Genomic DNA, 24156 nt, shown 5'->3' on the forward strand with positions numbered 1-24156 from the left:
ACGAGAGTTTTGAACGCTTCGTCACGACTCCATCCATATTGCAGAGGATCCAGAAGAGGTGGTTGTTGGTCCATTGCAGACTTTCAAATTGCACACTGCAGTTGAGCTCCTTTAACGTGCTCATAGAAGGCTTCATTCGTTTGTGGCAACGTGGGAGTGGATGACATTCTTGGGTTTGCCATTTTTGTACTCCAAACGAGAAATCGCATATCAGACATACTCTCTTTGATGTTAGCACTATAGCACGTTGCAATTATTTCTGTCGCCTGTTTGACGATGTCCAACATGTCTGGCGTTAGGTTACCCAAGGATGTAATGGTGTTCGTTTAACTTCTGAATTATTTCTTCTTCCCGATTCCATACAAACTCTGAATAGTGTCACATCCAAGTAGAGCGTGTGCTGAAAGGAGGTTAGTACAAATAGCAGCGTGCTTCGATTCTGTTGCTCTAACATCAATGGACCTCCTTGGGCTGGTTGGTTCCATGATTATCTACTTTATAGTTTGTTATTTCTCTCTCAGCACAATAATAAAGCAGAAGAACTAAAACATCAGTCTCATCGGATATCACCTTAATGTGAGGGCATACGTACTCCGATGCCAACCGTAATGCCTGTTGTACGATGATAACATCTGCTTCCTCGTGTTCGATGTCCAAGTCTGTTCTTGGGTTTTGATGCTCCGTCTGATACTTCAATGGGCATGTATTTTTTACTGGTCAAAACGAGTTTGTATGCCTCTCTGGTAGAAAGATGCCAATCAACCAGATGTTTGCATAGCATGTCAATCACTTCAATTTTGTTGTGGGTCACATTCAATACCACTTGCTGTGGTGGGAGAGGTGTATGAAGAGTGAGTTGATGATTCCTCGTTACATGCATCTTGTAGGGCTTTTGATAGTGTATGGGTTGTGTCGATCAAAGATGAGGTATACACCAGAATCTTTGAGTTTACGTTCCACGAAATGAGTAACATTTTGCACAAAGTCAAAGACTGTCCCATTTGTAGGCCAAACGACTGTCCACAATACACCACACCCATCAATCACAACTGCATTTGGAGACGATTGAAGTCTCTCGAACATATCAGTGACCAGCAATTCCTTTAGCTTTCATTTGGTAGTGAATTTCATCTTGCCATTATCTCTGAAGAGGGAGGCATGGAATGCTGTCAGTTCGTGCGTCAACACATCTGCAACATCAATTGATCCTAACAACATCAGTCCAATCGTCCTAGCATAAATCATCTATGTATCAAATACAAACTCTGTACGACCTTCACTTTCTTCTTCATGACATATAGTATTACAACCTATTTCAGGATGGAGTTGTAGAATCCTCCGGGCTATGTCTCTTCGAATGCTTGCAGCTGCTGTCTTCCGATGGTCACTGCCTGATCCACATTAATTGCAGAAGAGGCAACACGACCACTCATAATGTTTATTATTTAAGCAGGGTGTAGCTGAGGATCTGGGGATCGAGTTAAGGCAATGCGTTAATGCCTTACATATCTTTCCCGATCAGAACGGTCAGATTTTATTCTGGCTGCAGATTCTTCCCGGTGATGCGTGACGGACCCAGTTGCATCATCATTCTCGCGCATATCGTCAACGTCTTTGACCAGTTGACTGCAGATGTGCAAACTGTTGGCCCATGTCTTCACCATTCTCGAATTAACGTTTGTCCTACAATGGCACTTCGACTTTTCCCATATCGCATGAATGTAGTTTCTTTCGATTAACATATCGCTCCAAATAGCATTTCAGAATCCGCGTTTCTGTATCATTACATATTCTCTCTTCAGAAATTCCTGCATGACACGATCAGGTACTTTTTCCATAGATCGCAGATAGTACAAGCAATACCTCGCATACCTCATTGAAATGGTTAGCTGCAAAAAAAAAAAAAAGAGAGAGAGAGAGAGAGAGAGAGAGAAGCATTTCCTCTACTGCCCAGAGATGGAGTAAAAATTTTTCTTCTCGTTCGGCTGTACTAAAGGCATCATTATGAACACCGGCTTGATAAGACTGTCCACCCACAATCTACTCGTTCTGCTAGATGCCGCTTTCGTTTCCAACATCGCTGAAAGATATGCAAAACTGATAATTCTTTCCTCTTTCAAAATACCACTGGACAGCTGTTCGGTTACAATTCGTAGAGCACGAACATTCTGGAGAATCCTGCCAGCATATGTGTGACATTACTAAATGCATAGTTCATAAGTTCTTCAAAACCATTGATGACCATAAGAACTCCAACACAACCAACGAAACTCATGAGAGTGTGCATTCCCCCGAGCCGGAGAACAAACTTATTGCATGCATCAGGTGAGGCCCATGCTATTCATACTGCAACTCGATATAATGCCTGGTCTGTTGTAAAAACAACACATTTCTGCCCAGCATCATGTGTAAGTCGTTTGGCCTCCATCATTTGTGGTGAGTATGGTGTCGAGGTCTCAAGGTACCATGTCAATAAGGCGTATAGGCTGCAACGGTTGCAGCCCTTATTGCGTGACCTTGTTCTCGGCACAAACGGGTATTGAATCCACAGAATTTTGGGCAGTCTTCTTCTGATACAACAGCACTTAGGAACAGGTAATCCAGTTCCTGTGCTCTTCGAGCAGATATATCTTGCATTTTCAATACCTCTTGACCACTATCATTTTCTCGCTTCAATTTCCGGCATTGGAGGTTTCTTTGAACCGTTATATCTATGAACTTCTACATCAGTAACCACAGGATTTTGGAGCTTTTCCTTTCTTACACCAGGAATGGTCTCCGGTTTCAACAACGTAGCACTTTCCCTGATATTGGCAGTTTGGGTCACAAGTAATACTATGGAGTACGTTGATGCTAAACCGTTTGGTGGTGAAATCCAGCAATCGTAATTATCTACTACTGTCTGAATGAGAGTTCCATTATTATCCGAAAAAACGACCCCAACATTAACTTCTGCTGCGGCAGTGGCTGCTGATGTTTTGAAATGGCGCACTTCTTCATATGAACAGCACACTCCAAAATCATGTAATCTCTCAATCAGTTCCTTTCTGCCCAACATGACCCCCAATTCAACTTGTAGCATCGTTGGGTAGTGTGTTATAGCTCTTGAAACCATATTTGCAATCATTAAAGAAAGCAATGTGTCATCAAGGTTTTTCGAAATATGGGACAGCATTTCAGGCAGGAAAGTACTCACTTCAGAGAACACAAAATCCTTATTTAGATCAAGTCTATATGTATCAGTGCACCTTGCGAGTTCCTTTGTTTCTTTTACGACTAGAGATGCTGTTCTTTCAATGAATGAAGTATCGTCGTGATCTTCCACAATCCTAAGTTGAAAGGATTCCGTATTGCTAAATACAGGTATGTTCGCGATTCCACAACCAGAAAGTAGCACACCGTCATGACCGAAGTGATCTACCAACTTTTTAATTACAGTCTTGCGATATAGAGTACCACCACTCTATATATACAGACTATAAATATCTACTGAATTCCAAATCCGTTTCTTGTCCCTATTCACCTCCTCGATCACACGTCTTAATGCTTCATCATTGTCCTTCTCTTGATTTCTCGCCTCTGCGGCTGCAGCAACGTTCAACCTCCCCATGAATGTGCATCTGCAATTCTCATGGTATCTCGGATCTGCTGCATGCAAATCACTTCCCGCTCCCATAATTCTGATTCTGACTTCGTCTGACCATTCGTCACCCCTCTGGTTGCATGTGTCAATAATACTCTGTTTGAAAGTTTTTGTCTTTCATCACGAATATCTGTATTGCATAACCTAACTACTCTCCACCGATTACGATGTTTTCTGTGTCTTCCTGTCACGCATTGCATGGCACAAAAGATGCAATGCTGAAGAAAATTGAATGCCGGAAGTTCGGAACGACAACGTTTTCTCACTGTTTCACTCCCACATTCTGTTACAATTTTGTGTTTCTTTGCAAACTTTGCGATATGCCACTTTGACGTATACGTTGAGACACATCCTTTACGACAGCGAATTGTCATATTTGAATCAGCCTGCAATTTTGCGTCGAGGTCAGTATTTTCAGTGTCCCATCTCGTCTTACTTGCAGTGATGATGCACCGAATTCGCTTCGAACTTGCAGTAACCAACCATTCTGAGTCTGACTGGCACGGGAAATCCGGAATATTCCTAAAGTAAGCACCCCGACATCTTCACAATTCTTCACCATTCAAATCTGTAAAGAAACAAAGGAATTACTTCAAACACACACAGAAACATACATATCTCCACTAAATAACGAATAAGAATTAAAACACTACCCCTACTGTACTCTACTATCTATATACGATTGCCCAACAGTGCCAATGTTGCACCCTCCAGATACTGTTTAGTTGCTTACTCCTTGAGCGAATTCTATGATAAAAATTTCCCATGTAACTAATTTTCACATCCAATGACTCGGCCACCGGACTACAATGAGAATGTCTGGCTTGGGAGGAAACACACATGATGAAGACGGTCCATGTGGATACAAGAAGCTGGTCTGTATTTAATGTTTTTTTATAAGTTTGATTTCATGCCTATGAGTAATCAGTGATTTCGTACATGCAGGCAACAAATCCAATGTTTATTTGTCAACTGCTTTTCATCTACCTTAGCAATCACTGACTCTTCTCGACTTTCTGATCAGGCGAAACATTCGTTTCTCTTTACTGTACTTTCGTTAATAAGATAACAGAATGAAAATTCTACATTTTGGTAGTACAAACTAATAAATTCACTCTGATTTTTCATCAATTCAAAAAGTAACGATTATGCTTTGGCTTTTGAAAGTGCCATTTCAGATATTTGATGAAACTGTGCTGAGAAGAATGAACACACACTTTACCGTGATGAAGGCAATCAGATACTTTCACACTTCACAGATGGAGCTTTTCATACTACCACTGATTGCTAAGTTGAGTGAAATGCAGTTGACAGATACACATGAGTTATTTGCCAGTGTGTATGACAACCACGGATAGATTGCATGCAATGAAGGAACAGACAATGTACAGTTCAGCTCCTTGCATCGACATAAGGCGCCTTCATTAATTTTGTTTCCTGCAAAGCCATACATTCTCATTGTGAGAAGAAGTTATTAATACATCACCTCGAGATTAGATCCTTTGGCACCAACTGGATAGACCTACAATCTCATTGCACCAAATCTGAAGAACACTGAAAAATTAAAATCCTATGAAGATTGCCTGTGGAAACAGTTCAAGAAATTTGATTATGTCTAAATAGAAGATATGTTTAATTAATAGATTATTGGTCCTAATGTTGAGTGATTAGCAAACCAAGGTAGACAACAGTAAGATAATTCTGTAAAGAATATACATAGTTATTAGATAATGTATACTTCGTAAGGAACAATAAAATAATAGAAAATAGAAGTAAATTTTTGTGGCTCAAACTGAAACTGGGCAAGAGGGAAACTGGATCACTATTACTGTACTTTCACTGAGATACGTATTCCAGGAGGAGGAAGAGTATTCAGATACTTTTCACAAATCTATCCTCCATGTGCGAAGAACGGATATTTCAGCCAGTATTTTAATATATAGTTATGGTAAATAACTTACCATGCACATAAAATACCATGGTTTAGGCACTCCATATTTTCCCGGGAAAACGTTACTGAAATAAAATGTAATAAAGAGGTATATTGCCATATTTGCAAAGAACATGCCAACTACATAACCCATTTTCAACGTATCCGCAATAGGTGTTTCATCCAAATTTGTCCACTTAGCACCTTCCCCTGAAATGAAAGATTAACATCATTTCAATACAATATTTATGCATACATTTACTTATTTATTTATAAGTACGGTTCAACTAAACAAGAAATCATTTGATCTTGAAAATAAAGTCTTATGATAAAAGAAAAAACAGAGGTCTGAGTTTTATTGAAAACTCGAAGGAAGTTTCTAGTTACCATACGTCTGTTTTATCTTGCACAATTGCCTCAAGTACTCTTGCTTGGTCTTTAAAGTGTTTCTGCTAGTACTCACGTGAACGTTTTAATCCAAATAGACTTCTTATTGGTTTCGTCGTGTAGATAACGTTAGTTGTCAGCCAACCCATCAGATGAGGAAATTGCTATTTGGCGGGTATTTGAAGTGCTTAGTTGCCACACGCGAACAAGTGTGTTAGAGTGAATTGTGAGTGGTGTGGCGTTTTGCTATATCTCATCCATATTCTAACTCTCAACTTAACCGTGACGTGGCAACAATGCGTTACAGACAGATCCGTCCTTTAGGCGTGAAGCTTGCTAAGAAAGAACAAATGTACTCTAAAGCAATAAAAAAGTGATTTCACCAATGTCACACCCGAAGTTGGAGATATTTATACCATAAACTGTGTTTAGTTTTGAAATTAATAAATAAAAGACAGTGTGTCGTTATCAGAATACGGCACCGGGATGTTCGTGAGGAGAACTAACGCTACTTTGCTAGCAAACTCAAAGGCACGCTCTCACCGAGAGACCAGCGTGTCAAGGAAAATGGAAAGTGCACCAACCTGCCTTTCTAATCTACAAAATCACATAGCACACATATAAAAATAAATAATATAAACGAAAAAAGGAAACATCGTAAAAAAAGGAATAACCAAAAATATAGATTTATGAACTAAAAACAGAACAAAGAAAGCAATGCAAAGTTTTTTTTATTTTATGTTTAAATATTTTTTATGTCTATTTGTACTTGTTTTATAGCTTTTTACGAAAAAGTAAACAGAACATGGGCTCAGAAGTCAGGACGGAATGGTACAAATCTACTTCAAACAGACAAAAATGTATCGTTAAGACCTCCACCAACCACCCGTGAATCCTACAGCGCTACTCGTAACTGAGAGGACAGATAAAGAATACGAAAGTAAAGGCTGATCGAATGAATCATAAAAAAAATGAACTACCCTCTCAGCCCCACTACATTTCCGACAATGACCTTCCGCTTCATGAAGAGAGCTCTCCCCACAGATCTAGTGGCTAGCGCACATGATCCCGGGTTCGATTCCCAGAGCACAAAAAATTAATTTCACAATCATTCCCGTTTATTAATCGTTCGTCTCCTTTAGTCTAACACGGGATGTACTTGAACCTGAACCCACAAAGTGGGGGTGATGTATATATTTCCTGAAAGCTTGGGTCAAGGTGAGATCAAAACCGGTTAACAAAATTTGGGAGGTCTCAAGTATTCCGCTTGAGGGCAGCACGTTACTCATTTTTATTAACACTTTTAAGCGTGTCTTAAAGTCCGTTGCAACCCCGAAAAATCTGAAACGGTGAGACAGATATGAAAACATGTCTTTCATCATTTCAAAAGTATAACGTATCAAAGTAAAATAAATTGTCACAGGGTCCCAGATGGGGTTCAACTCAATTTTTTTAAATGGAAAGGGGGATCAACTTGCATATCGTATGAAAGTTGGTGTTAAATAAAACAAGATAAATCAAGTCGCGACTCTCTACGATAAGCCTGTGCAAAATAGCGCTGGGTCAAAATGTCAACACAATCTTCATTGCAAACTCTATGGTCACTCGTATGTATCTGAAACGGTGGAATAGGTGTAGAAACAAAAACACGGATATGTCATTATTTCAAAAGTATAATGATTCAAAGTAAAAAAAATTTTCCAGGGTCCCTCGCAGGGTCCCAGACGGGATCAAACTCAAAATGTTGAAATAGGAAGGGGTTCAAATTGAGTATCGTATGAAAGCTTATGTTAAGTGAAAGAAGAGGAAACAAGTCTCGACTCTTGATGAAAAAGTCTATTGCCACTCCTATTAATCTGAAACGGAGAGACAGGTGTAAAAAACTATAATGTATCAAAAGAAAAAAGAAATATCCCAGTTTGAACTGCAGGATCCCAGATGGGGTCCAACTCAAAAGTTTCAAGTGCCAACGGGGGTAAATAATTATCATGCGAAAGCTCTTGTTAAATGATACAGAATTGGACATTGGACAAGTCTCGACTGTCCATAAGCATTGCAAAATGGCACGAGTCATTTCCTTTGATACATTCTACTTTTTGTTTTGTTTTTGCACCTGTCTCACCGCTTCAGATTAATAGGAGTGGGAATAGATTTTTTCATCAAGAGTCGAGACTTGTTTTCTTTTCTTTCACTTAACATAAGCTTTCATACGAAACTCAACTTGAAAACATTTCCATTTCAACATTTGATTGAGTCGCGACTTGATTTATATTGTTTTATTTAACACCAACTTTCATACGATATGCAAGTTGATCCCCCTTTCCATTTAAAAAATTTGAGTTGGACCCCATCTGAGACCCTTTGACAATTTATTTTACTTTGATACGTTATACTTTTTGTTGAGGATCCGGTCTCTTGGTTCGATTCCCGGAGGATTCACTACAGAAGAAAACATTATTATTTTTATTTTTATTTTTAATTTATGTAGTCTAAAGGCTCAAAGAGCATTTTGTATTACTTTTCTTTTCTGTGTTATTAAACCCAGCATGAAAGGCAAATGTCCTAGAAGTCCCTTACCTCTTCCTCTTCCGCTTATGCAGCCGATTGACAAACAAATGAGACGCTGAATCTTGTTTTCCGTGTCTAGCTTCCGCAGTCAGCATTGAGGAAAACGTTCTCCTGAGGTTTGTGTTTTCTGTATTTACACCTAGAGTCAGAGATTCCTGCCTTCCGCTTTGTCTTCAAGTTTTTGCCGGGTTCGATCCTGATGAGTCTGGGCTTGGAGGACATCGCCTCTGATGAGGTCGGCCTGGACAACGAACTTCGGAGTGACGTCGAAATGATGAGGTTGACGTGGGTGGCGTCTAGAGAGACGCCTTGACCATATTTGAAAGACCACATGACAGGAAGGAGGGACCCGGAAAAACGGAACTGAAACAAAACCATCAGACAGAGGAGTCTCAGGGAAGAAAGTGGTTGGATTGTTGACAAAGGAGCTTCTCCGTAATTCTCTCGCGTTAGCTAGATACGGAATCATGGATTGTTTTCATCAGATTAAGGTAAAGTACCTTTTTTAGCCAAGCAGTATTCGAACACCAGGCTGTATAAGCTCGCCCCTAGAAATTCATCACCTTTGCTCTACCTTTCCTATTAATTTGCCATGCTATTTTCTAAAAAGAGATTGAGTTTCATTTCAAAACTTAACGATAGATGCATATCAGTATAAAACTTGGCCTTATGCCATATGACCAGTGTAAAGTTAGAAAATGCATTTTAGTTGGAACGGATATTAATCTCATTAGATCTCATTGGTTTACTCTTAATGTACCTTCCCGACATTCATTCCGTTACTGGAAAAGTCGGAATTCCAGTCACGTTTCATGGTGGAAGCGCCTACGGTTTGGTCTCTGTGAGTTCTCTCGTTATTTTTAGAAATTTTGCCTCCCACCTATTTGTTTAGCACTAATTTGGAATTTCCCCCACCCTACCACCCTTGATTTAGTAGCGATGTCTGGTGTTAGAATCTGACTTGTCTTTAATTTTAAGTGATATTATTTGTGATTTTGCAAGTGTGTGTATTTACGTTTTTTATGTTACGTCAATTTGCTCAAGAGTGTGATGTTAGTGATGATGCATATAACGATTTAGATTTAACAGAATATTTTGAGCCTATTGTTACTTCCTCCCCTGGACGCGTTCATTATACTAGGCAGTGTTTTGATCGCATACGGCGTAATTTGCGGTTTTCACATTCCATCTCTGATATTGAGGCACCTTCTAGTACTTCTTTCTCTTTGTCATCCGACATGGCAGTTGGTGGTCAACAAGACAACCTCAGTATGCTTAGTCACATCTTACGACCTGAACCGTTTTATGGACGAATGGGGGATGATGCGGTCCATTATGTTGACCAGTTCGAGGTTTTGGCCCAGGTTAACAATTGGCCGGATCTTAAGAAAAAGTGGATACTTGGTTCTTTATTGAAGGGTCCAGCCGCGTACTGGTTTGATACCATCTCAAAACAACCAGATTTCCCAGCCATGTCTTACGATCAATTTAAAAATAAATTTAAGGATGCCTTCAAAAACGCTTTGTTGCCTCAATTAACTGAACATGAGATGCGCTCCCGGGAACAGGCATCCAACGAGTCTGTATTGTCGTATGTTTACGCAAAGAGGAACCTGATTCTTCGTAACGATAAAGAGGCTCCAGTACAGAAGCAGATTCAGCTCATTATTGATGGGTTGATCCCAGAATATATGCGCATTGCAATCAAAAAGACTTACACCACGGTCGAAGAATTGGTGCAAGATTTATTAGATGAGGAAAAGGCAAGAGTTTTATTGGAAAGGAAAGCGATCGAAAAGCTCGTTAAACAGAATCCTTTTCTCTCGCAAGCGCCAGTTCAGCTGAATCCGCCAGAAAATTATGAAGGTCGTGGGAATGTTGTTCCTTCTAGTCAGCAGATTGATCGCTCTACGCGGACTTTAACCTCTGAAGCTTCCGCTCCGAAGCTGTCAGCGGACGAGTTTAAAGACCAGTTAGCGAATATTCAGAAGCAACTAACTCAGTTGTCGTTGCAGGGTCAACATATGCAAAAGAATGCAGGTACGAGAAATAATCCTCGCCGTAATAATAATAACAACAGAGGAAGACGTAATTTTTCTTCGCAACAGCCTAGTCAGCAGCAGTCTGAACAACAAACACGTTATGCCAGTCAAAATAACAATAGTCAGGGTAGGAATAAGAAGCCCATCATTTGTTTTAAATGTGGGAAGGAAAATCATATTGCAGCCCACTGCCTGAGTAATTTAAACTAGTTTACAGGGTTGATGATGGTGGGCCATCAACTCCTAAGCGTATAAAAGTCCCCCTCCTTCTTGAACGAGCTCTTCCACATATTGTGATTAGATTGAATGGTAAGGATAGCCCTATCCTTCTAGATAGTGGCTCGCAGATATCTTGTATTTCGGCACAGATGGTACCTAGTAAGGCTAAAATTTTTCCAACGTCTAGTGTTCTAAAGGGAGTTACGGGTAAGACTTTACCAGTTAGTAAGATAGCCTTGGTTCGATTCCAGGTGGGGTCGAAATATTTCTGTCATCCTTTTAGGATTATCCCTAGCTACCCGCACCCCCCTTTATTGGGACAAGATTTTTTGCTAGCTCACGAGGCTGATCTGAATCAGAAAGATCGTTCATTAGTCATTTCTAGGTTTGGTAAAATTCCTTCTGCCACCTTGCCTCAGTCTTCACATATTTGCAATGTGTCTGCTGAATTTGCAACCATGATTAAACCAGTGTTTAAAGTTCTGTCGTCCACGTGGCTACCGCCTTGTTCGAAGGTCCGAGTTCCACTCCGGAAATGTTATGATTTAGTGGGATCTAGGGAGTGGTTACAGCCCCTTAAGTTTGTACCTGGGGTGGTCAGCCTTCTTTTTCAAGAATCTTTTGTGGACAACGTTAACTCGTTTATTTGGGTAACTAACCCTACAGACAAGACATTTTTGTTGTGGAAAAATAAGGTTGTGGGACTTGCTGTAGACAAAAATAGTGAGCATTTGTGTACAAACGTAACCGAAGAGACTGACTCTCAATCTCCTGACATACCTGGCTTTGACGTAACTCGTGTTAATGTAAACCCAGAACTGAATAATGATCAGAAACGGCAATTGTATGACCTTATCGCTGAATTCAAGGATGTTTTTAGTTGGTCTCCCGATGACTTTTCGCAGGCTCGTGGGTACGAGCACGATATCCAACTCAAGGATCCTAATCCTGTTTCTGTAAAGCCTTATACGATCCCCTACCATCTTCGCGATGCCGTCAGTGACCAGATCAAATTACTTTTGAAGCAAGACGCTATTAAACCGTGTCACTCGCCGTGGAACTCTCCGATCACTTTAGTACGCAAGAAAAATGGTTCTTATAGGCTGATTGTGGATCTGAGAGCTGTCAACAGTCACGTGATTCCATCCAGCTATCCTGTACCGTCTATGCAGGACATTTTAGAACGTTCCAGTGGCCATAGATTCATCTGTCTTTCAGATCTCACATCAGGGTTTTATCAGATTAAATTGACAGAAAGGAGTCAACTTATTACAGCCTTTTCAGTCCCGGGCGAAAGGCAATACTGTTTCAAGGTCCTCCCTATGGGTTTAGTGACGAGTCCGAGTGCTCTTAATGACGTAATGAAACTTACACTTGAAGGTCTAGAAGAAGATTCAGTTTATTATTATTTAGATGATGTAGTCTGGGGTGCAGACTCATTTGAACAGGTTCTTGCTACTACAAGGAAGTTATTTCAAAGACTCCGTGAGCGTGGACTGAAACTCTCCCCAGAAAAAACTAAACTAGCGCATTTTTCATTAGAGCTTTTGGGACACGTAGTTTCCCAGCAGGGGATATCAATCTCCGACCGAATTACTGACTCTATTAGAAATTACAAACGACCTAAGACGCAGAAGCAGCTCAAGAGCTTTTTAGGATTGTGTTCCTTCGTTCGATCTTACGTGAAGGACTTTTCGACCATCGCGGAACCCCTGTTAAGATTACTTAAGAAAGAGGTTCCCTATAAATGGACTGCTGCGCAACAACAGGCATTTGAGAAGATGAAAGAAGCTATCATCTCCGCCCCAACATTGATGAGATACCACCCCAACAAGGATGTACATGTGTACTGTGACGCCAGTTTACACGCGTTGAGCGGAGCGATCCTACAACCGGAAACTGATAAAGAAGATGCGCCGTTGGTGCCCATTGCCTTTTGCAGTCGAGCGTTGAGTCCTCAGGAGCGTCAGTACCACCCTTACCATCTGGAATTAGCAGCAATCATCTTTACGCTGCGTCGCTTCAAGTATTTTCTTTTAGGAAGACATTTTTATTTGAAGACTGACTGCCTTTCGTTGACCTTTCTTCGTCAAACTAAGAATGTGGCAAAGTTCGCACGTATCATGGCTGAGTTGGAACAGTACCAATTCACTATCTCGCATGTGCCCGGAAAAATGAACTCTTTATGTGACACCTTGTCAAGAAATGTAGACTGTCAAAGAGACTTAGAAGATGAAGAAAAGAACCTTGAGGACCCGAGAGTTTTCACGATCCAACTCGATGACACGCTGAGAGATGAGCAACGCAAGGACTCCTACTTCAAGGATATTATCTCCTTTTTAGAGGGAAGTAAGGATCAAGACTACAACCTAGAACGCCAGGCTCTGTGTTTTGAAATTAAAGATGGCATTTTATTTCGGAAACATCGCCATCCGTCAGGAATTCAGCTATTGCCAGTCATTCCATCGACTTTAAGGGATAAAGTTTTCCGATCCGCACACGAAAGCACGTTGGGTGCATCTCACGCGGGTTATGGGAAAACGTACCAATTATTGTTACGATCTGTTTACTTCCCTTTCATGAAGAAATTTGTAGCTGACCGTTGCCGCCGATGTCAGGTATGCCAGCGCTTCAAGAAGACGCCTGGGAAACCGCCCGGAGTTCTTCAAACTATGCCTTCTGTCCCACCTTTCTATAGAATAGCCCTGGATTGCGCGGGTCCCTACAGCGATGCAAACGCCCTTCGGCACAAGTATTTAGTGGTTGCTGTCGATTATAATACTAGATATGTGGTAACGGCTACAGTTCCCGATCAAACTGCAGCCACGCTCGCAAGCTTTTTGTACAATCACGTTTTTCTAAGATTTGGTCTCTGTAAAGAAATTTTGGTTGACCGATCTACGGCTTTTACGGGAATGCTTTTCCAAGAATTATGTAACATCCTTGGAATTGAAATCAAGTTCGTTAATCCCTATCAGCATGAAACTTCCGGTCTCGTAGAGGTCCAGATTAAACATTTAGAGGCTTTGTTAAAGCGTAAGATTAACCCTTTAGACCATGGAAGTTGGGTTGACCATGTTCCTGCGGTTACCTTTTCCCATAATGTTACAGTAAATTTATCTACATCATTCTCGCCCTTTTCTTTGCTCCATGGCTTTGACCCTTATCTCGAACATCAAGCCATGATTAATGGACCATGTCTGTACGTTTCCAACGAAGACCGTCTGGCAACACTGCAAGAAATTAGGGAAAGAGCCCAGGACAAACTGTATGACCGTTTCCGTACGACAGCTAAGTCATACAATCATCGCCATGTAGCTGTCAAATATAATATTGGACAGCGTGTTTGGATCTATGATCCTACTAGGAAACGAGGTCATGCCAAAGCTTTTTCAGGTCATTATTTCGGCCCAGGTCTTGTGGTTAGAGAAGACCATGCTAACGCTTACTTTGTGAAGTATAAAACAGCAAAAGGAAGGGAGAAAATTGAATCGATTGCCGTGACCAGATTGAAACCATACTATCCAGACGACCCTCCACCCGAAGACACCGACCAGTCTGATGTTGTTGCTTGTATTCGTCAGGAAGATCTTCACAATAGCAATCAACTAGAAGACATTGAACATTTTACTCTTGTGTCGACTTTAAAGGAGCCGATCCAGTATATACACGTTACGGACGCGGAGGAATTACCTACGGTTTCGTCTTTGCAATTCCCAAAGCCTACTAGAAAACCACTTTATAATATCAATGAAGACATTAACAAGAAAGTTAGTATTTTTTATGGAGATATAGCCAAACTTAAATGCGATGCGGTGGTTAATGCTGCCAATGAAACCCTAACGCCAGGATCTGGTGTCGATGGAGCAATCCATAGAGCCGCCGGAGAACAACTCCTTGAGGTGTGTAAAAAGCTTGGTTCACTTCGACCAGGACAAGTTAAAATGTCGCCTGGTTTCAATCTCCCTGCAGCAAATGTATTATTTACTTGCGCTCCTAGAGACAATAACAAACGCATTTTGAGGCAGTGTTACTCAAACTGCATGAAACAGGCTATTGACAACAATTGTCGAACGCTCGCCTTCTGCTGTTTAGGCACTGGAGCGTTCGGTTTTGACAAACTGCAAGCAGCAAAGATAGCATTATCAACTGTCCGTAATATGCTTGAGACAAATTTGTCCGACTTCGAAAAAATTATCTTTTGTCTTTTTGATAAGGAAAACAAGCAAATTTATGATGAGTACGTTCCCTTATACTTCCCTAAGTAGTGTAAGGTGTGGTTAGAACAAAAAAAAACCCTTATTCTATGTTAGTAGTTTGGATTTCTATGATTCCTGAGAGAAATTTGTTTTTTTTCTTTCTCTAAGAAACCATATTTCGAAATATTTTAGCTATAGTTACGTAAAGCCTCAGTGTGGCTACTTTGCTTGCGACGTTGTGCGCTCGATGTTGGATTTTTTTTCTTTCTCCATTCTTACCTGCAAAGAAAGAAAGGATTATTACGATTTTGACCTTTTTTTTTCCTCCTGAGAGATATATTCCATCTTATCTCTATATATTTGTTATAATTATTTAGCACGTGCATTTTTTTTTAATGATAAACCTACTGATTTGACCTATATTTAACTGTGAATTTCATTTTCTGTAAGGAAGACTAGCTACCTTCCTGAGGAATCCTGAATGTGACAATTTTAAGCACTATTTTATGACATATACGCATGCATGCAATCTTACCGATATAGTCGATTTTTTAAAACCTATTCTTCAACATGTTGAATGTTACCGATTTAGACTGTTTTTTTTTCAAGAATAGACGATAATTTTACTTGACTAGTTACTTCGAAATGATAATATTTCCTCTGACTTGACATAAAAAGCAATTTACTGGTATAAGTGAGATATAGAGATATGTGTTACCAGTACAAGGCGAATTTAGTAAAGTTTAAATCGCTCATTATCTTAAGATGGTTGTACATATGTTTTTTAATGTACTTATGGTATTAATACAGTGTTTTTTTTCTCTAATAGTAGTATTATATATATTCGAATACAGACATATGATAGTTATATACATCACTTAATTGTTGTACATTCTATGGTATGTTATACGTGAGTTATTTTATTATTGTGCATTTGGTCTATGTTATTTTTTATTTTAATTTGTTCCAGACGCTGCAGGTTCTCCTATTAATTTCAATTGTATCATCTTCCCTAGATGTATCTATATCTAGCGGATTTTATTTTAACGAACTCCATGGACACATTTTGTATCAGCATGCGGTTCCTCTGCTGTTCAATGTGAGTTTTCAGTTTCCTAGACCTATTCAGGCTTCTTCGTTGTTTAACTCTTTACATTGTAATGGCAGTAACTCTTATTCTGTTCAGACATGTAGTTTAGCTTCCAGTTTGGATGCGTTACATACGCACTTAGCCAATAATCTTTTAACGGTTAACGAACCTTATAGAACCAACGTTCACTCTCGAAATACCCGTTCCATTTTTAATGGAATTGGAACCCTATTCAGCTGGTGCTGCGGACTAGCTACCCATAGTCAGTTATCCGCATATCAACAAAAACAAGATAAAATTCAGTCACTCGTTGTTCAACTTCGTGAACAATTACTTCATAATTCTATTTTTATTCACAATGCATCTGTAACTCTCACCGAGTTTCAATCTCAGATTGGGAAAAACTTTCAGAAAATGGAGACGTTTTCAAAAACATTATTGGATCAGACGAAAGTTTTAGCAAATTCAGTACAAAATTTGGCTGATAGGAGTCAATTAGAAATTTTCTCGTTACTCGGAGAAATTTACCAACTTTCGATGCACATTTTAAAATTAGTGGAAATTCAAAAGTATCAGACGTCCCTGCAGAGTTGTAGAGTGGGTAAGCTAGACCCGGTTCTTATCCCTTATAAAGTATTGGAGGATCAATTACGTATTTTAGAAGAATCAGTAAACCTTAAGAATATGTTATTGGCTATTCCGATATCTAACGTTGATGTTTATTACACATTAAAATTGCTGTCATGCGATATTTTTGATTCATATATTTTTGCACATGTAAAAGTACCATTGAGAGAGAAGGATGCTTTATTTAAATTGTATTCTGTTAAGGCCATTCCTTTTGGCTACCATAATCAGACTTGTTCGATCAGTATATCTCCGAGCTATGTTATTTTTCAATCCCAGCTGTTTGCATTTCCTATTGTTGGCTCTGATTTGCTCTCCTGTAACTTACAAGTCTCGAACTTGTGTAAAATCCCGTCTCACATTACCGTTTCGTCTCAATTGGCTAGATGCTTATATAAAGGTTTTTTTGGTTCTACAGTCCACGATATTGTGTCGTCTTGTTCATATGTTTGCCACGATAATGTGCATAGCCAACTTTTGGAATTGCAGCCCCATACTTTTGTTTTGACCCACCCTCCCCCTACGTTACAATTAGTGTCTGCCACAAATACCTCACTTTTGGACGTCTCTAGCAAAAGTAAATTTGGGTCATTACTTATTTCATTACCGTGTGATATTACACTAAAAGTTTCTGAGCATTTATTCGCTAAACCGATATTCCCTTGTTTTCACAATCAGATATCATCGCCTACAGTAGTACATTTATTCCCTGCCTTTTTGACGGCCAATAATTTTGTTCATTTAAATCAAAAATTTAAGTCACACGAGATTTTTAATAATTCGAAACTAATTAACCTTGACTGGAGATATACTGTACCTCATTTAAATTTGTCGTCATATACTGTTACGCCCATTAAGCCTTATACGCCTATCTATTATAGACAAAACTTTGTGCCAATATTTTTAATATGCTGGAACATTATTTTAACTTTAGCGATTGGCTATCTACTATACCGGCATGATTTTTTCTTGTGTGCCTTGTGCATTCGCAAGGCTAATGCAGAGTCCTTTGCCTTAGACCAGGATGTGCTGTGGATTTTGGTACATGCTATTGAAATTCTTCTACTGCTGTTAATCTTATTTATACTTTTTAAACTATATAAACGTCGTTCTGTCCTTAAACGTAAAATTAAAGCCCAACGCAGTAATAGTCTACCCTTACCGCCGCCTGTAACTTCTGATAGCCAACGACCTGCAGTATCTACTTCGAATCCTGTCTCATACCTTAACGATTACGTGCCCTACTTTTAAACTAAGGTTTTTTGTTTCGCCGTTGTGTTCAATGATTGTGTGTGCTCAGTGTGCCTTTTGTTTATTTATTATACCATTAGACCTATACATATACATATATATTATAGTATTTTCATTTAGTAATTATAATGTACATGCACTACTTTTTAAGTCTTCTCTTAGTTATTTATGGAGTTATAGAAGAGGATTTTAATTCAAGCTATGAAGCATTTACCTTAAATTCCAGTGCGCACATGGTACCGCTCAGATGTGCTTCTTTCTTCGTTTTCTGCGCACTCCAGTTTTTGAAACTTTTCGACGATGGCCTTTGTTGTTAGTTGCAGAAGAAAGACATTGTGAGTTAAGAAGTAACATTATTAGTACTGCTACTCGAAGTAGAGCAAGAATAATCCGTGGGACTTTTGTCCAATTAGTAAGATATTATGTTACTTATTCATGACTACTTTTGTTAAGAGTATTTCTTGCGAATTAATTCTATTTGCGAATTAATTTATTTGATTTGACGATTTAACTTCTTCGTACAGTTAGTGAGATTACAAGTTAGCATTGTGTACAGACACATGCATTAAGTAGCAATTTATTTGCTCTCTGAACATATTGTTAGATATTCATGCAACATGCATTGTAAATTGTGACATGTAAAGGAATTAAGGCCATGTAGTTCCGTCTCGACGATAATTTTAGCACCTGTGAAGAAATAATTATAAAGAATTAATTAACGTTACGTTCACAATGTGTACGATATTTACTAGAAAAATTTGCACACATGCCTGTGCTTATGAACTATGTTCTACATATATCGGATATTGGAATTTTTTTTCTATACGTTATATACTAGTTATGTAATACTCGTTAGTTATACATTTATTTATATAATCTATATTTTCGGTGGAAGTTGTGATAAAAAATATATATATCTTGTTTGAAAATTTCATCCGTACTGTGTTTATCTACGCATTCATTCTTACTTCACGTTATTCCGAACCCGTTCATTTGTTTTGTGGATTACTACGTTCTTACACCCAGAGTAAAGCTTGGACACTGCTACTTAGTAGATTCTTATAATTTCAACTTTGACGCTTGTTACTTCGATTTCTGTAAGTTCACGCATCTCTGTATCATCTCTCAAGTTCAACTGATAATCGTTAACTTCAGCCGATCTCTCTACATTTCCGGCGTTAGGCCGCGTTTTAGGTAGTATTAGTTTTGGTTTTGGGCCTATCGTTTCGCAACCTAAGCTTCCAGCAAGTGGCGAGTTCTAGCCGCCTTAAGCTAGTATGCCTATTTTTAGGCTTCTTCGGACGTCACAGATCTAAATAATCTTGTGACTTTCCTTTTCCGGAGCGCAGTTTGAGAAACTCTTCTCCCAGCGCGTTTTTCCTCCAACATCTGCTATCTCTTTTCGTTAGCTTAGCTTAGTCGTCTATGAATTGTGTTTTATTTATTCTTCCCTTTAGAGAATTTTTTTTTAATTATTTGGACTTCAAATTTTGTTATAACCTACTGACATCAATTAAATCTCGAACAATGGGGAGCGACTCCTACTCCCACTTCTGTATTCGTAAGTGCAAGGGTCAATTTTCCTTCCATATTTCCCTTTTTTTTCTTTTCTTTTTCTATTCCCATCTCGCCTTTTATCCAAACATTCCAGCACCTTATTCCTTTTACTAAATTTATACCTTATATTCCTATTAAGGGCGAAAAACTTTATGTTATTTTTCTTCCTTGCATCCCGTACCATTATGGACACGCCTACCTTCTGAACGTACTTGCATTATTTTATGGATTTGTGTGATTCCCTTGCTATAGTAATTAAGTTCATTTTTACCACATATATATTATATGTTATTTTACGTATTTCAATTCACTTTTATTTTTTTTTATATTCCATTTTTAGTACTATATTTTTATGTGACTCGAATTACGCATGCACTGACGCTATGAAAATTTTAACTCATATTTTGTGCATTTCACTTATTTTTTTGTTTTTATACGCACTATCATACTCTTATAACTGTAAGATTCACAAATCTACATTATTGCAATAAAAGTTTACTAATTCAATTACTTATTTTATGTGCTAAATGCAAGTTACTTACGTCTTTTTTTTTCTTTTTCCTCTTTGCCACAAAACTAGGTTAGCGTGGCATATTGTGACCTTCAACGATGCGCTCAACGCCAACATGCTTCACATTCTCGTCACGAGGGGCAGAACAGGCTTGCTTGCTTCTTATCTTGCTAATTACTTGCTGCCACCTGCACACAAACGAGGAAGTCAAGTCGCCGGATTCATTCTTCAGCAATCATTGCCATTGTTTTTGTTTTTCTTTCCCCTTTTAAGAGAAATTGAGTTTGTTTCCCTTTTAAATCATTTTCTTAGTCCTTTTCAGGTTCCAAGGTTCGACCCATTCATGGGAAAAAGTCTTTTCTATGATGGCTCTGCACCTTTTTCTGGAAGGGGGGAATGTTGAGGATCCGGTCTCTTGGTTCGATTCCCGGAGGATTCACTACAGAAGAAAACATTATTATTTTTATTTTTATTTTTAATTTATGTAGTCTAAAGGCTCAAAGAGCATTTTGTATTACTTTTCTTTTCTGTGTTATTAAACCCAGCATGAAAGGCAAATGTCCTAGAAGTCCCTTACCTCTTCCTCTTCCGCTTATGCAGCCGATTGACAAACAAATGAGACGCTGAATCTTGTTTTCCGTGTCTAGCTTCCGCAGTCAGCATTGAGGAAAACGTTCTCCTGAGGTTTGTGTTTTCTGTATTTACACCTAGAGTCAGAGATTCCTGCCTTCCGCTTTGTCTTCAAGTTTTTGCCGGGTTCGATCCTGATGAGTCTGGGCTTGGAGGACATCGCCTCTGATGAGGTCGGCCTGGACAACGAACTTCGGAGTGACGTCGAAATGATGAGGTTGACGTGGGTGGCGTCTAGAGAGACGCCTTGACCATATTTGAAAGACCACATGACAGGAAGGAGGGACCCGGAAAAACGGAACTGAAACAAAACCATCAGACAGAGGAGTCTCAGGGAAGAAAGTGGTTGGATTGTTGACAAAGGAGCTTCTCCGTAATTCTCTCGCGTTAGCTAGATACGGAATCATGGATTGTTTTCATCAGATTAAGGTAAAGTACCTTTTTTAGCCAAGCAGTATTCGAACACCAGGCTGTATAAGCTCGCCCCTAGAAATTCATCACCTTTGCTCTACCTTTCCTATTAATTTGCCATGCTATTTTCTAAAAAGAGATTGAGTTTCATTTCAAAACTTAACGATAGATGCATATCAGTATAAAACTTGGCCTTATGCCATATGACCAGTGTAAAGTTAGAAAATGCATTTTAGTTGGAACGGATATTAATCTCATTAGATCTCATTGGTTTACTCTTAATGTACCTTCCCGACATTCATTCCGTTACTGGAAAAGTCGGAATTCCAGTCACGTTTCATTTTGAAATGATGAAAGACATGTTTTTCTGGTTTCATATTTGTCCCATCATTTCAGATTTTTCGGGGTTGCTACGGACTTTAAGACACGCTTAAAGGTGTTAATAAAAATGAGTAACGTGCTGCCCTCAAGCGGAATACTTGAGACCTCCCAAAGTTTGGTAACCGGTTTTGATCTTACCTTGACCCAAGCTTTCAGGAAATATATATATCACCCCCACTTTGTGGGTTCAGGTTCAAGTACATTCCGTGTAAAAGGTATAATTGTGGGACGTTAAACAATAATTTGGCTGCATGAAGATAGAAATAACCAAATTAGTGTATTAGTTAACACTTTACCATTTCTTTCTGTATATTTCGACATTTGTGTACCCAAAAAGGGATATTACTTCGTCTAGTTTAAAGAAATAATTGAATTTGACAGACAGACTTTTTGGAGATAATTCAGTCAGAATGTAATTAACGTTAAATAGTATCTACGTTTTCTCTTCTTTTTCTTTTTCTTTCTTTTTTTACTTATGATTGGTCAGGGGCGGATTCAGGATTGGCCAGAATAGGAAATCTTTCGTATTTTATATATATAAATAAAACCCATCTCAGAGTTTGAAGCCCTTAAAAGTAGATCTAAGTAGTAGTACTACAACCCGCCGCCCCCCCAGAAATCCGTCCTGGATCCACCCCTGTGATTGATAATGTATTTTAATGCCATAATGGCAAGTGTTATTACTGCCAAAGAGATTGAGCAATCATTATGCATAATAATTTTTCACTTTATTTTATTCTTTGTTTCCTATGCTATTTTTAGCTCCAAATCTTTATAGTAAAATGCCTTAACCTTCGAGCAGGCGCACAACACACCATAACATCAGCGGGTGCGTTGAGTAGTTTGTGCGTTATAGGGTAATACTGACCAATGTTGGTAGTTTGAGGGAAATTTCCCTAATCTAGGGAAATTTCATAGGTAAATTTAGCAAAAAGGGAAAAGGAAATTTTTCGACAAAATGTGGAAAATCCAGAGAAATTCTCGCGCTGACTGATTACCCACATAAATACTTAAAGTTTTGTTTGGTCTTCAGAAATAAATCAATAAAATAACAATGGTTTTGTGCGTGCGTGTGTGTGTGTGTGTGTGTCTGTGTGTGAGTGTGGGTGTGGGTGTGTGGGTGTGGGTGGGTGCGTGTGTGTGTGTGTCCATTCAAGGTAGCACAACGTGTTCCCATTGTTGGTTGGGTGAACTTGTGTGTACTTTTGCTAAAAATAATAAGGAAATACTAAAAATAGAAATAAAAACAAAACAAATCCCTGGTACTTTGCAGCTACCTTGTGTCTCAGAAAAACACAACTTTACAGGAGAAGAACAAAAAGTTGGAGATTAATTAAAAGTCAGTAACTTTTCTGATGAAGAATTGTTTGTTATCGTAATTAACTTTTCCATCAGCAAAGTTCCTAAGTTTCAACTAATCTCCAACTTTTTGTTCTTCTGTAAAGTTGTTTCGTTTTTGTGATACGAGGTAGGTGCAAAGTACCGTCGAAATGTGGTTGGCACTTCTTTTAATATAGCTAAATGAATCTTATCACAACTTCCGTCTCAGGAATAGGTCATTCAACAAACTAAGGGAAATTTGATAAGAAAAGGGAAAATTTTGTCAGTCAAGGAAAATTTTCCTCTGGGAACCTACGAACACTGATACTGAGAGTATCAATTAATTTTAGCAGGAGAAATGTTTTCTTTGTAGGTATCAATTATTTATATATTACTTCACAATATCAGCACAGAAACATTACATATAACATTGAAAATTAGAACACATACTAAGTACTTGATAAAATATTTTATTTTGAATGAAGCAATGTTTTACCAAACTGAATTATATTTTCACTGAATATTCTGCTTAGAAAATGATAATAATTGAAGACTTTGGGGCAAGAAAAAAACCGTCAAGTCCAAAAAGTGAAAGTGTAAAGGAGATAACTTTACATGGGTTTCTCTTCACCCGATTTTCTTCAAACTTGGCACATATAGACTGAAAATAAATCGACACGTATTTTTTTGTTTCTTTCGGAAAAAAAGGTTAAGGGGGCAAAGGCCCATTTTCAGAAAAGGGTATTCTTGATTAAAAGGGCCACTTTAAAGGAACGAAACTTTGCCGATGCAAAGATGACTTCAAAGTAGGAAATAAGGGTTTTGTTATTTTTGCGAGAAAAGGGTTGCAGGGGCAATTGTCCTCTTCGAAATGACAAAGGATTCCGCACAATTCTTATGGAAATTGGATTTCGGTGGAATTGCTTGAAACCGTGATATATTGCAGATATTATGTTCTTTAGAGAAAATCTCAATGGGCACACCCACAAATCACTGACCGTTTGGCCACTACAGGGTCACTTTCATGAAGACAGCCGAATATAACGACATTCAGGATTTCGGTAAAAATGACAAAACCGTGATATGTTGTAAATATTGTGATCCTGAGACAAAGTCTTAATGGAAAAATAGCCACCAATCACTGATCGTTTGGCCACTACGAGGCCCCTTTTTTGAAAGAAGCCGAGCCGAAGATAGTGAATTCTGGATTTCGGTCAAAATGACAGAAACTATGATATGTTGTAGATATTGTCATCCTGAGAAAAAGACACAATGGACACGACCACAAATCACTAATCGTTTGGTCACTACAGGGCTACTTTATTGAAAACAGCCGAGTGTAACGATATTCTGGATTTCTTTAAGATTGAGTAAAACTAAGATATGTTGA

General features: G+C 38.7%; 1 protein-coding gene across 1 annotated transcript in view; it reads right to left on the bottom strand.

The window, feature by feature from the left end:
* The window catches only part of LOC145670413 (phospholipid-transporting ATPase ABCA3-like), a 541163-nt gene that overhangs the window by 450469 nt on the left and 66538 nt on the right, over positions 1–24156 (bottom strand). Inside the window, exon 7 of the mRNA XM_081739072.1 lies at positions 5605–5783. Within this exon, the coding sequence (XP_081595198.1) occupies positions 5605–5783 (179 nt within the window). The remainder of the gene's footprint in view (positions 1–5604; positions 5784–24156) is intronic.

Source organism: Thermobia domestica, chromosome 14 (genome assembly GCF_964235325.1).
Source record: "Thermobia domestica chromosome 14, izTheDome1.hap1.1, whole genome shotgun sequence".
Taxonomy (NCBI): domain Eukaryota; kingdom Metazoa; phylum Arthropoda; class Insecta; order Zygentoma; family Lepismatidae; genus Thermobia; species Thermobia domestica.